This window comes from Somniosus microcephalus, chromosome 11, assembly GCF_052327205.1.
Source record: "Somniosus microcephalus isolate GS21.2 chromosome 11, FLI_Smic_1.0, whole genome shotgun sequence".
NCBI lineage: Eukaryota > Metazoa > Chordata > Chondrichthyes > Squaliformes > Somniosidae > Somniosus > Somniosus microcephalus.
The window spans coordinates 8035269-8050362 of NC_140997.1; the positions used below are offsets into that span (position 1 = coordinate 8035269).

General features: G+C 43.5%; 1 protein-coding gene across 2 annotated transcripts in view; it reads left to right on the forward strand.

The window, feature by feature from the left end:
- Window positions 1–15094, forward strand: part of LOC147110285 (ATP-dependent RNA helicase with zinc finger domain-like) — a 332514-nt gene that overhangs the window by 133347 nt on the left and 184073 nt on the right. For both annotated transcript variants that reach the window (XM_086000110.1, XM_086000111.1), the window contains exon 17: window positions 94–212. In XM_086000110.1, the coding sequence (XP_085856236.1) occupies window positions 94–212 (119 nt within the window). The remainder of the gene's footprint in view (window positions 1–93; window positions 213–15094) is intronic.

Sequence of the window (15094 nt, forward strand, 5' to 3'; positions counted from 1 at the left end):
CTAAGATTGAAGATGAAGTATTTGCTAATGAGCACTGTACATTTGCGATCTGTACAGATGTTTTTTTGCTTTAAATGTGTTGTCTCTCCACAGACTACTTCACACACATCTTACTGGATGATGCTTCTCAAGCTATTGAGTGTGAGACCATTATGGCTCTTGGGTTAGCTGATAAAACCACGAGGATAGTCATGGCTGGCGATCCTATGCAGGTAGATCATATTACCAAATATATTATTTTAATGTTGACAGTTTTTGTTGCACTGAAATGAGTCCTTGATTGGAAAGCACTTGGTTCATCATGAAAGGAATGATGTCCCTTATTCCTGCCTGAATAGGCTGAATTCTGCCTTTAAAAAAAAAAAATAAACTTTGCACTCCTTGATATAAATTGAGTGCTTTTGCTTCCTATTGCTTATTCACTTCTGTATAAACACTGTGCCAGTGCAGTGATGACTGCAAAGATGCAGGCAAATATTTCACAAATTGCATTTAAACTCATGTCTAACTTTGTGCTACAGAATGTTTGGACAGAAGTACCCCAGCATCCTGGTTTCAAAAGTCAGTTTAATGCTTATTACACTGCCCTCCTTCCTCCCCAAGCCTGAATCGCAAGTGGCAAATCTCGCATTCTAAATGATTATTATTACACCGTAATGATGATGAAGTTTTAAAATCATGAATATAGTCGGATCGCTTCAATTTGTGTTACATTAGTATACCTGTTTGGAAATGCAGGACATTTGATTCTTGCCAATGTGAACCATTGTTTTTACATGGTTAATCTGTGCATCTCTGTTCCAAATCCAAAGCAAATCCCAAACATCAGGTTCCCATTGTTTGTGCCTCATGTATATGAAAACCCAATGAATGCTTTTCATTATTTTTAAAGCTGCAGTTTCTGGCAGCTTGAAAATGCTAGAAATACAGAGTCGGCTTGTAAAGATAAAAGAAGCCAATTCCCAGCAGTTTGGGTGTCGTCTGAAACACACTTGATTTTTATAACGTGTCTATGTTGGAAAAGCCTTCTCCTTCCAATCACTGACCATTCTGCTGTGTATTTCCAGGTCTTTGTGTTTGTGTGAATCTGGGTCCGTGCTAAAATGACTCTGATGAATGTTGGTGTTTAAGAACTAAGGTTTTTGCATTTAGCAAGGTATATCAGTAATGAGGTGAAAGCCCAGGAATCTTCAGTAACAATTGGATGCTGAAATCGGGGAAATTTAGGATCTTTCCGGATGGATGAATTAAGATGAGCCAAATGGCCATTATTGTATGTAATTATCTTCTGATCCTGTGACCTTCGTTTTTGTCAAGTAACGCCACTTTACAGTTTGCTCTAACATAAGAACATTAGACGTAGGAGCAGGAGTCGGTCATTTGGCCCCTCGAGCCTGCTCCGCCATTCAATAAGATCATGGCTGATCTGATCTTGGCCTCAACCCCACTTCCCTGCCCGCTCCCCATAACCCGCGACTCCCTTATCGTTCAAAAATCTGTCTATCGCCACCTTAAATATATTCACTGACTCCGCCTCCACAGCTCTCTGGGGAAGAGAATTCCAAAGATTCACGACCCTCTGAGAGAAGAAATTCCTCCTCATTTCCGATTTAAATGGGTGCCCCCTTATTCTGAAATTAACCTGACTGTACACAATAAGAATTAATTGAAGCCACTCATTAGATGCTGTTGTATTGTGTGAGTTTTTGCTAGTTTTTAAGCAGGCCTTCCAGGCCACTGACCTCAACAAGTCTTGGCAGTTTTACCCTTGGTTCACGGCAGGCTAAGCACCACCTGCACTTCGGGAATACAGCAACAATGTAAAAGTGCCCATTGATGCTGAGCTGATCCTGAAGAAGGATGCCATTGCAGGTTTTAGTTGTGATATTTCCCTTTGAAATACTTGGAGAAAATCTAAAATATTTAGTTTTAAATTGCATCACTTTTTGTGGTATAATGTACTGAAAAAGCTGTGTTTTGCCGCAACAAAAAGTAGTGTACTTCAATAATGAATTATCAGCTAGTTAACTTTTTATGTAATAATACGATGGTTTAATGTCGCATCAGTACATTGATTTTATTATGCAACAAAATGAGGTTTCTAAATGAATAAGCATTAACCAAGTCTGACTCTACATGCATTGAATTGTTACTCTGCCTGTTAAAGGATAGTTTCATTGATGGCATTGAGCCTGCATTATATATAGATTTCATTCATGTAACCACCTAATGGGATCATTTATACAATAAGAAGGGAACAGTATAATTTGGCCAGAAAATCCCCTCAAGATTCAGTAATTTCAGCTTTCAAACAGAGGGTTTAAAAAAGGGAACATGGATCCCCTCTGCACGGTGAACTCATATCTGGTGAACAGCTGAGCCATACTGATCAGGAGAGTCCCAGGATCAAGCTCTGGACTGTTGGGCTGGTGATAGCAGTGTGACAAATTAGCCTCAATTTGTTTGATTTAGGGAGTGTAAGACTGGCTAGGCTTCCTATTGCTGACTATCAGAAACATTTGCTGGAAAAGTTGATGTTTGGTGAGGGGAGAATAGAGTTCAACTGAGGTCCTCTTTCTATACTCCCACTCCTGCCAAATAGCCTGCACATTTATTATCAATTCTTGGCCATTTTGTTTGAGGTATTTGGAGACAACTGTGGAACTTAAGCTTGCAAATAGTCTGTGGACTAAACAATCCAGCTCCTTTTTTTTCCTTCTCTTTTCCTGGCCAATTACTATCTCATCCTTAGGGATGTCATTCCTAATTGTAACCTCCTTTTGCTGGGTGAAGCTTTGCCACCGTGTTTTTATTGGAGTTTCTGTGTAACGGGTATTAGATATTATATAACATTTTGTAATTGATATTGTAACTTATGCATCAATTAATTCAAGATTGAACTGTTCTCTTAACTTTCGAAATGCCCATGTTGCAGTGGGGCAATTCTTTCTAAAAATGTAACAAAGAAATATAATTGAAGAGTTGTGCACTTCAGTTCCTTGGGATCGTAGCTGCAGCCAGGTCTCGCAGTGGGATCCAATTTCTCGCAGCTTTGTAAATCATACTAAAAAATTAAATACAGGAAACTCTTTTATCTGGCACCGACGGGACCGGCGTGGTGCTGGTTGATCAAAAAGTCCGGATTACAGAGAGGTATACTTACCAAGGTACGAGAGCCCCGTACACGGCCACATATCCAGGAGTGCCTGTTGCACGGCCACAGGTTCAGGAGTCTCGGTTACACAGCCACAGATCCAGGAGTCCCTGTTACACGGCCACAGGTGCAGGAACCCCGGTTACATGGCCACAGATCCAGGAACCCCGGTTACACGGCCACAGATCCAGGAGTCCCTGTTACACGGCCACAGGTGCAGGAGCCCCAGTTACACGGCCACAGATCCAGGAGTCCCTGTTACACGGCCACAGGTGCAGGAGCCCCAGTTACACGGCCACAGATCCAGGAGTCCCTGTTGCACGGCCACAGATCCAGGAACCCCGGTTACACGGCCACAGGTGCAGGAACCCCGGTTACACGGCCACAGATCCAGGAGTCCCTGTTGCACGGCCACAGGTGCAGGAACCCCGGTTACACGGCCACAGATCCAGGAACCCCGGTTACATGGCCACTAATATATAGTAAAACTTAGCTGAACCTACTCCTGAATTTTGCCGGTTAAGAGAGGTTTCCGGATATTTAGGTGCCGGTTAAAAGAGAGTTTCCTGTAATGCTACTTAGAGTCCTAATTAGAAACTGGTAATGTAGGGAAGAGGTCAGGTCAATAAAATAGATTTTTCCTGAATAAACTTCCAGGCAGGGTCTGGACTGCAAAAGAGTAATTTTTATGTTTTTGTATCCCTCCTGTGTGGGGAATAGGTTTGTGCAAATGCAGAATGTTGATGACAATGGCGATGCTATGGGAGCAGTTACTGAGCCCAACAGTGTGAGGGAGCTGAATGAACGCACACAGTTGAAATGACACGGTTACTGCTCCAATTCCCCCCCGGCCCCCCACGTTAAAGACTATCTCTGCTGATTATCAGCTCTCTCACACTGTTGGGCACAGCTTAAATGTGACGTAAGCAATTGATAAAAATGAGCTTCAAAATAAAAAGCTCAATTGTCTGGTTTCGATTAATCCTGCGTGTATGAAATGTCTCATGGAAGGATTGAGAAACAGCATTGTGATAGCTGGGGAATCTCTGTCTTATTGTCGGGGAAGGTACGCATGGCACGATTGAATTTGCTGTCGGGGTTTTCTTTTAGAAGTTGCCACCCACTATTTAAAAACTAATCACCGCTCCCACTCACACCAACCTAAATAGGCCCTTATGTTATTAACCAAAGTGACTGGAGACATGTCTCAGCCCACACACACACATTTTACTTTCAGCCAAAGAGATTCAATTTTAAACTGTCGTTTTGTGAAGCGCACATCTTTGCTGCTGGTAGAAAGTCTGATGTGAGATTTTGGTTTCCTTTGAGATCTAATGAGCCCACAGACTACTCCTGCACCACCATTGATATCCTTCACCTCGGCTATTATAGCCCTCGGCTATTTTCGCACTTGTCACTGGCTTTCCCAGCATCACAGCTCCAAGTCCCTCATTGCCCACTGCCGATTACCATCTCACCCAGCCTGCTCCCCGTCAGTTAACCTTACTGATCTTCTCTGCGTCCCCTTTCACCTTCTGCTGAACCCTGACCCAATCCCATCTGTGGCGCAACAACCATTGACCAGGTTATGTCATCCTCAAAAATGTTTTCTGCCTCGCAAGCAACAGCTTGGCCATCCAACGAGGTGAACCTATTGATATCCTGGGGCTCAGAAACCTGGCACATGGCCAGTGACGCCTCCCCCTCACTCTACCCTCCCAGCCTGAGTACACATGCCCCGCACAAATGATGGCACAATGTGGCTTTCGTCAAGTCCCTTCGGCTGTGTTGCAATTCCTTGGGCACTGTTCCTCATTCGCTACCCTCTTCCACCTTTCATTTCAAGTCCTTCTCATCCACTGCCCTTGATTCCCAATTTGACTTCATTTTCAGCAGCATGTTGCCAAGGATGGGAAACTTTCTTTGATGAAAGACTTGAGATACTGGGACAATTTCCACTGAAGCAGAGAAGGTTAAGAGTAATTAGCAAGTGTTTTTAAAGGCTGGCTAGTGAAAGACTGTTTTCTCTGGTTGGTGAGTCAGTGACAAAGGGTGATGAGTTCACTTCACCTGACGAAGGAGCAGCGCTCCGAAAGCTTGTGATTTCAAATAAAACTGTTGGACTATAACCTGGTGTTGTGTGACTTCTTACATGAGTTCAAAATTGACATTGAAAGTGAGGTGAGAGGCTAGGAGATATTTCTTTATACAGTGTTATTGGAGCAAGGAATGCTTTCTTCGGGAATGGTTGAGACAGAGATAAATGCATCTTTTAAGGGAAAATTGGTGAATATTTGAAGCGGAGGAAGATGCAAAGCTATGAGCAAGGCAGTGGGATTAGTTTTGGATTGCTCTAGCAAAGAGCTAGCACAGATGCAATGTGATGAATAGTCCCCTTCTGTGCTGTAAATGTCTGGTTGTATGGTTCGTCACTGAGATGTCATCCCCTCTCTCCTCACTCAGTCTTTGCACCACACAACTTCCTTCCACTGTGACATGAAACCCAATTTTGTAATGAGACAGGATTAATTAAAAATGTCCTGGTAAAGGATCCCCTTGGAATGAGTGACCAGAACATGGTTGAATTCCATATTCAAGTAGAGGGTGAGAAGGTTGGATCTCAAACAAGCGTGCTGAGCTTGAATAAAGGAGACTATGAAGGTATGAGAGTGGAATTGAGTAGAGTGGACTGGGAAAATAGATTCAAGGGTAAGACGGTACATGATCAGTGGTGTACATTCAAGGAGTTATTTTACAACTTCCAAAAAATATATATTCCACTGAGGGGAAAAAAGGGTGTAAAAGAAAAGATAGCCATCCGTGGCTAAGTAAAGTAATTAAGGATAGTATCCGACTAAAAACAAGGGCATATAAGGTAGCCAAATCTAGTGGGAGGATAGAAGATTGGGAAGTCTTTAAAAGACAGCAAAAAATAACTAAAAGATTGATGAAGAAAGGGAAGATAGATTATGAAAGTAAATTAGCAAAAAATATAAAAACAGATAGCAAGAGTTTCTATAGTTATATAAAAAGAAAAAGGGTGGCTAAAGTAAATGTTGGTCCCTTAGAGGATGCGACCGGGAAATTAATGGTGGGAAACATGGAGATGGCAAAAACGCTGAACAAATATTTTGTATCAGTCTTTACGGTAGAGGACGCTAAGAATATCTCAACACTGGACAAACAGGGGGCTCTGGGGGGGATGAGCTAAATACGATTAAAATCACTAAGGAAGTGGTACTTGGTAAAATAATGGGACTTAAGCCGGATAAATCCCCTGGACCTGATGGCTTACATCCCAGGGTCTTGAGGGAAGTGGCGGTAGGGATTGTGGATGCATTGGTAATAATTTTCCAAAACTCCCTGGACTCAGCAAAGGTCCCGGCAGATTGGAAAACTGCTAATGTAACTCCCTTATTTAAAAAAGGTAGTAGGCAGAAGGCTGGAAACTATAGACCTGTTAGCCTAACATCTGTGGTTGGTAAAATGTTAGAGTCCATTATTAAGGAGACAGTAACGGGACATTTGGATAAACATTAATTTAATAGGACAAACTCAGCATGGTTTCATGAAGGGGAAGTCATGTTTGACAAATTTGCTTGAGTTCTTTGAGGAAGTAACATACAGGGTGGATAAAGGAGAACCAGTGGACGTAGTGTATTTAGACTTCCAAAAGGCATTTGACAAGGTGCCACACAAAAGATTATTGCTCAAGATAAAAAATCACGGGATTGGGGGTAATATTCTGGCGTGCGTGGAGAATTGGCTCTCTAACAGAAAGCAGAGAGTTGGGATAAATGGTTCATTCTCAGACTGGCAATCAGTAACTAGTGGTGTTCCGCAGGGGTCAGTGCTGGGACCCCAACTCTTTACAATCTATATTAACGATTTGGAGGAGGGGACCGAGTGTAACATATCAAAGTTTGCAGATGATACAAAGATGGGAGGGAAAGTAGTGAGTGAGGAGGACATAAAAAACCTGCAAAGTGACATAGACAGGCTAAGTAAGTGGGCAGAGATTTGGCAGATGGAATACAATACTGGAAAGTGTGAGGTTATGCACTTTGGCAGGAAAAATCATAGAGCAAGTTATTATCTTAATGGCAAGAAACTGGAAAGTACTGTAGTACAAAGGGATCTGGGGGTCCTGGTGCACGAAACTCAAAAAGTTAGTCTGCAGGTGCAGCAAGTGATCAAGAAGGCCAATGGAATGTTGGCTTTTATTGCTAGGGGGATAGAATATAAAAACAGGGAGGTATTGCTGCAGTTATACAAGGTATTGGTGAGACCGCAGCTGGAATACTGCATACAGTTTTGGTGTCCATACTTAAGAAAAGACATACTTGCTCTCGAGTCAGTACAAAGAAGGTTCACTCGGTTAATCCCGGGGATGAGGGGGTGGACATATGATGAGAGGTTGAGTAGATTGGGACTCCACTCATTGGAGTTCAGAAGAATGAGAGGCGATCTTATTGAAACATATAAGATTGTGAAGGGGCTTGATCGGGTGGATGCGGTGAGGATGTTCCCAATGATGGGTGAAACTAGAACTAGGGGGCATAATCTTAAAATAAGGGGCTGCTCTTTCAAAACTGAGATGAGGAGAAACTACTTCACTCAGAGGGTGGTGGGTTTGTGGAATTTGCTGCCCCAGAAAGCTGTGGAAGCTACATCATTAAATAAATTTAAAACAGAAATAGATAGTTTCCTAGAAGTAAAGGGAATTAAGGGTTACGGGGAGCGGGCAGGAAATTGGACATGAGTCTAGGTTCGGAATGGTCATGGCCCTGTGGGAAGTGGAGCGGGCCCAGGGGCTGTGTAGCCTGGTTCTGCTCCTACTTCTTGTGTTCTAATTCTGTGTTAGATTTCAGGAGATGGTTTTATTCCTGTGCTGGGGTGGAGATCGCCTTTACAGAAGGTAAGTACTAGAAAATATAGGGACAGAGTGATCTCCTGGAAGAGTTTCGATCGCCTAGATGGGTTGGAGAGGAATTTCCCAGATTTTTTCTCCCAAATTGACCATTGGGTTTTTTATCTGGTTTTTCGCCTCTCCCGGGAGATCACATGGGTTCGGGTGGGATGGAGAGTGATAGTATATTCGAGGTTAGGAACAGATCAGCCATGATCTTATTGAATGGTGGAGCAGGCTCGAGGGGCCGATTGGCCTACTCCTGCTCCTATTTCTTATGTTCTTATGCTTTCCTTGGAGCCACCTCACACTGCTTGGGCACTTGTATTGAGTGACAATTACCCCATGTTTCTTTCTTGATCCATTACCCTTAACAGATAACCCTGCATGGTTGGAACATGCCTGAAGTTTCCTGACCCCTCCATGCTTAATCCAACTGTCACACATGGGCCGCGTCACCTAATCTTTCTAGATTGGCCTGTGACCTGCTGAGTTGGTCTAAATAATTTACTTCTGGAACATTTTCATATCGACTAAGAATTTAAGAACAGTTCCATTCATGTCCTTGTCTAAATCACTAATGATGAATGGATCAGCCAGAATTTCATCCAGTTTAACCTTGGGATGACTGAAGCCATTATTTTCAGTCCCCAGCAAAAGCTCCAGTCTTGCCACTGACTCCACCCCTCCCTTCTTATCGAGCTGCTCACTTAGGCTGGACCAAGCAGCACGCAACCTCAATGTTCTGTTGGACCCAGAGCTGAACTTCAGACCCCTTTCCTACCCATCATCAAGACGGTTTACTTTCACCTCGACAACATTGCTTGCTTCTGCTCCTGCCTTACTCCCACTGTGACTGAAATCCTTATTCATGCCTTTGCGACCTTTCAGCTGCGACATCTCCAGTGGCCTCCTTCGAGCATCCAGACCTTCACCCTCCATAAACTCCAAATTGCCCCAAACTATTCTCCTGAAGCCTGTCCTACACTAAGCCCTGCTTACCCATTCTCGTTGACCAATATTGACTCTCTCTTCCCCAAAGGACCAACTCTAAAATTCTCATATTCATATCGCACCATGTCTCGCCCACTCTACCTGTGCAACCTTCTCCAGCCTTACTTTCTGATCTCTGCTAGGTTCTCGTTCCCTCTCTCCCCAGGCAATTTTTCCATCTTTACCCCAGGTGATTCCAAATCTGGAGAAGCATGCTATCCTTTCTGCTTCCCTGGGTGCTTAGCTGAAGGAAGTGTAGATTGTGTATCACAGAAATAGAATGGGAAATAATGTGTTTATGAAAATAAACAATTCATTAAAATGTTGATGGCTCTATAAAAGTGATGAGAACCATTATTTGTAAAAAAAAAATATATAAATTGCGAACTGTTTAAAAGCTACTGCTGTTGTAATACATGTATGGTGATTGTTTGGATATATTTGGAGGGAGAGGCTTACAATCTGGATGAATCCTGCATCGGGAGTGAGACTCCTCCAGTTGGCTGGAGATAAAATTCCACGTGACTGCCTCTGGTCATTAAACCGTCTCACTGGGTGAATGTTGTCCTATCTCACAAATGCAGATTCATTGCTTAACCCAAATTATCCTGATGCATGTTTAATTAGCACACTCGCATTCAACACCGTGGCAGAAAGGGCATTGGTAACATTGCCCCAGAGCAACTACAGAACAGAACTTCAGCAGTTATACAAATCTCTCTCAATTTTTATAATCTATTGCTGCAGCAGAATTAAGTTTTACGTCATGTTGGAGTGAAGATGTTACTAAAATTAGACATTTGCCAAGAGTTACTTGTACTTTTTAACCCCCTTCCTTTTGCTACAGTGCAGGGCTTTCCTGAGTTTGTTGTATATTCTGAAAACCAGGACATTCATTACAGAAAAATCACCCAAAGCGCACAATTTTCCACAGAATTGAACCTGGCTTTTTCTGGCTTATCTTGTACAGGACAATGTCTTTACCCACAAGGCATCAGGAGTGCTCCAGGCTGTTGTGAAGCAGAAGGAGATGGAATTCAAATACTTGTTTTGCATGGCTTTTTTGTTTCATGTTGCCCTGCATCCATATTTTAATTATTTTGCAGCAATGCATTATTTAAAAGCAACAAATAATTTGCAAAGCTTTACAGCACCTATTGGTGCATTTACGATCTACCTGGAACATACACAAGTGACATAGACTATGTCTCTGCCAATCTCTGGCTGTATGAAGTATTAGTTGAGTCTCTTTATTCTGCTAAAGAGCGCTTGCTTCTAATTGCATTCTCTTTAAACTATGCTGAATTCAAGCACTGGCAACATCAGCAGCTAGCCACAGAGACCTGTGGTGTACCAGCTGGCAGGAAGCATGCAAATAGACACTTGGTGTGGGAGTTGTAATGGAACGCAGAGAGAGCTTTGGAGGTGGGTTATGGGAGTCAGAGATGGTAGTTGAGGAAAGACAGTCTTCTTGATAAATTACATCTTGGTGATAAATCGAGGGATTTCCGAGAAACAGAAAGACCACTTTCTCTGCTGTGTCGACAGCTGCTTATATGAGAAAAGGAACTGAGGTACAGTTCCAGAACAAGGCAACGTATGCTGGGGAAAACCATGTGGTTTGCTTTGCTCCTGCAGGCATTTAAAGTCTTAGAGGAACATCATCTATTCTTCTGTACAAGGAGACATAGCTGCAATAAAAGAGTGACGACAAAAACTTGTTTTTTCAGTTAACTGAGTGCAAAGCATTTCCTCTTTTGTTCAGTTCAGGGTTTCCATGGCTGATTATCTAGTTCTTTCCCAGTTTTGCACAGAGCTTTTTCATATTTATCCCACCCAATTCACAGCATGTTTTGAATCATCGAATCCTAGGATGATACAGCACAGAAGGAGGCCATTTGGCCCATCGTGCCTGTGCTGACTCTCTGGTGGAGCTGTCCAATTACTCCCACTCCCCTGCTCTTCAGTCATAGCCCTGCTTCATTACCACTCTCACACCAATCTGCCTCTGATACTCCACCGCCAATTTTCTTTTCCCTTCAAGTATTTATCCAATTCTCTAGTGAATCTTACTATTGAATCTGCTTCCACCACCCTTTCAGGGAGTGCATTCCAGATCACAACAACTCACTGTGTTTAAAAAATAAAGTATGTTCATGTTACCCCTAGTTCTTTTGCCAATCACATTAAATCTGTGTCCCGTTACTGACCCTTCTGCCACTGGAAACAGTTTCTCCTTATTTACTCGACCAAATTTTCTGTTAGCCGCTCTAAGGAGAACACCCCCAGCTTCTCCAGTCTCTCCACGTAACTGATGTTCCTCATCCCTGGTACCATTCTAGTAAATTTCTTCTGCATCCTCTTGAAGGCTTTGAGATCCTTCCTAAAGTGTGATGCCCAGTATTGAACACACTACTTCTGCTGAGGCCCAGCCAGTGTTTTATAAAGGTTCAGCATAACTACCTTGCTTTTGTACTTGATCCCTCAATTATTAAAGCCAAGGATCCCCTGTACTTTTTAACAGCGTTGTCAACTTGTCCTGCCACCTTCAAAGATTTGTGTACATACACCTCCAGGTCCCTCTGTTCCTGAACCCCCTTTAAAATTGTACCATTTAGTGTGTATGGTCTCTCCTCGTTCTTCCTACCAACATGCATCACTTCACACTTCTGTGTTCAATTTCATCTGCCACGTGTCTGCTCATTTCACCAGTCTGTCTATGTCCTCCTGAAGTCTGTTAGTATCCTCCTCATTGTTTACTACATTTCTGAGTTTGTGTGATCTGCACACTTGGAAATTATGCTCTGTATATCCAAGTCCAGGCCATTAATATATATCAAAAAGAGCGGTAGTCCTAATACTGGGGAACACCACTGTATACCTCCCTCCAGTCCGAAAAACAACCCTTCACCACTGCTCTCTGCTTTCTGTCCCTTAGCCAGTTTTGTATCCACTTTGCCACTGCCCATTTAATCTGATGGGCTTTATTTTTGCTAACCAGTCTATTAAAATGCCTTTTGAGTCCATAGATCCATCAACCATGCTACTGTCATCAACCCTCTCCATTTCATTAATCATTTCAGATCTTTTTTGAAATCAGAAGTTTTTAAGATTTTCGCATTTTTTCATAGCGTGTTGATTTTAGACTTGGAACGGTCTTTGTTTCCTCTCTTCCAATATCTCTGTTTGTGTATCGATGGTGATCATGATCGAGTGCCATCTTCACTGCATTGACTTGGCAGAAGGTGGATAGCTCGTCCCACCTCATTGCTATGGCTGCTGAATGCTTCTGACCACTCTAGGCGTAAGCCCTCTGCCAAGATGGTCACAATGCTGTAGCCCAAGTTATATTGCATGGGCTACCAGTTAAAATTCAACCTAAGCTACTTGACCCCATTGTCTTCAACTTCTTGAGATAATTCCTAAACTAAAGCATATTGTGATTTGAGAATCTCACTTCATTATGAATATTTATTCAATGATTTTAACTCATTGTGTGGATTGATTTTGATTACGCCTCTCCTGCAAGCTGCTGCTTCTTCTTAGGCAGTCCCTCGGAACTGAGGATGACTTGCTTCCACATTAAAAATGAGCTCGCAGGTGGCTGATGAGTCCAATGCGGGACCTACAGTCTCTGTCACAGGTGCGGCACACGGTGGTTGAAGGGGCGGGTGGGTGGGGTGCTTGGGTTGACGTGCGCTCCTTGCGCTTGGCTTCCGCTTGCTCCCGGCGAAGAGACTCGAGGTGTTCGGTGCCTTCCCGGATGCTTCTCCTGCACTTTGTGCGGCCTTGGGCCAGGGATTCCCAGGTGTCGGTGGGGATGTTGCACTTTTTCAAGGAAGCAACTTTTTCCTGCAAGCAAGTTTGAAATGTCTTCCTGCAATGCGTTATTCTCATTAGATAAATTTTTCAAAAATGAAAAAAACCTTCAGACAATGCAGTGTTTTTACAGTAACTGGCAGCTGTTCGAAATGCTCAAAGCTTCCGCTAAAGTGAGCTGATTCCCCTAACCAAATTGAATAAAATGTCTGCTGAAGCATTGCTTTTGTTCAGTAGAAGGACTGCAATAAGATTCAGCTGGGAATCTCTTAACTGGCTCAACACAGCAGGCAACTGTCCCTGGCCAATTAGACTGTAAAAACATACACACACACTTTTAGTGGTTATGGATGGATTTTCCTCCAGGTAATTCTCTATATTTGGATTAGCCCCGTCACTCATTTCTCTCGCAGTAAAAGCACTGCCGAGGCAGGTTATTCGGCGAGAGAGCCAAATTTGATCACAAATGCACTCTACTCTTAACTGCCTACTCAGAGGCTGCAGTAATAACAATGTAAAAATAAAAGTTTGTCAAATTATTTGTTTTCACTTGGGAGCTTCCTTTTCATCTCTGAGGGCACTGGGCAGTCTTTTCCCCCTGTGGGGTGTGAAGGGACTGTCTTCTCCCACTGAGGACACTGGGCAGTCTTTTCCCCTGTGGGGTGTGAAGGGACTGTCTTCTCCCACTGAGGACACTGGGCAGTCTTTTCCCCTGTGGGGTGTGAAGGGACTGTCTTCTCCCACTGAGGACACTGGGCAGTCTTTTCCCCTCTGTGGGATGTGAAGCGACTGTCTTCTTCCACTGAGGACACTGGGCAGTCTTTTCCCCTGTGGGGTGTGAAGGGACTGTCTTCTCTCACTGAGGACACTGGGCAGTCTTTTCCCCTCTGTGGGGTGTGAAGGAACTGTCTTCTCTCACTGAGGACACTGGGCAGTCTTTTCCCCTCTGTGGGGTGTGAAGGGACTGTCTTCTCTCACTGAGGACACTGGGCAGTCTTTTCCCCTCTGTGGGGTGTGAAGGAACTGTCTTCTCCCACTGAGGACACTGGGCAGTCTTTTCCCATCTGTGGGGTGTGAAGGGACTGTCTTCTCCCACTGAGGACACTGGGCAGTGTTTTCCCCTCTGGGGTGTGAAGGGACTGTCTTCTCCCACTGAGGACACTGGGCAGTGTTTTCCCCTCTGGGGTGTGAAGGGACTGTCTTCTCCCACTGAGGACACTGGGCAGTCTTTTCCCCTCTGTGGGATGTGAAGCGACTGTCTTCTTCCACTGAGGACACTGGGCAGTCTTTTCCCCTCTGTGGTGGTACTTCATATGTGTCTCAGCAACCACAGGGTGACAGCCTTTCCCTGCAAGCCCATAGAATTGGCTGGCTTCAGTTCTGACATGATGTATGTGTGAGGATTATTTTGAAAACTGAGCAAATCAATCTCTGCTGATCATTAACGCATAAATATGAGGTGCTCGATCTTGGAGGTAGCTGGAGAGGAAGAGCTGACACAGACTGACTCAATCTACTGAATCGTGCCTCTTGCCTGACAATTCGAGATGCAATGCTGGTAGCTATGGAAACATCTCATTCCCAGATCCTGCCAACTTCCCGTGTGGAGGAGTTTGGTTATATGAGGCATTGTTTGGGTTGGGATGCAGAGGGAGAATGTTTGTACACTGAAGCTCCAAGGCATTGAATGGGAGACTAGGATTTTATTCCCATTATTCTCCACACAAGTAGAAGGAAGGCTTGTTTAGTGTGCAGCCACTTATTGCAGCATCTAGTTGCTGAAATGAGATGGATTGTTGGGATATGGTTTGTCAAAATGAGAGGGAAGGAAAGTCATTATGCCTCTCTTCCCCTTGCTGCCCCCACACCCCCAAAACAAAATTCAGCCAAGAACAGCCGTGGAAATGCTTCACCATTTAATCCTCTGCAACAGCTCAAAAAGGGAATGAAAATGATTGATTGCTTCAACGTTTCTCCTTTGTGTATGGTATTATTTTCTAACAAAATATTTCTAATATGCACTTTTCTCCTAATTAGTAGATTGTTAATAAAGCATATGGGATCCTGGACTTTATAAATAGAGCACAAAAGCCAGGAAGTTATGCTAAACCTAAATAAAACACCAATTTGGTTCCAGCTGCAGTATTGTGTCCCGTTTTTGCCACCACGCTTTAGGTGTGAAGGCTTTGGAGAGGGGACAGAATAGATTTACTAGAATG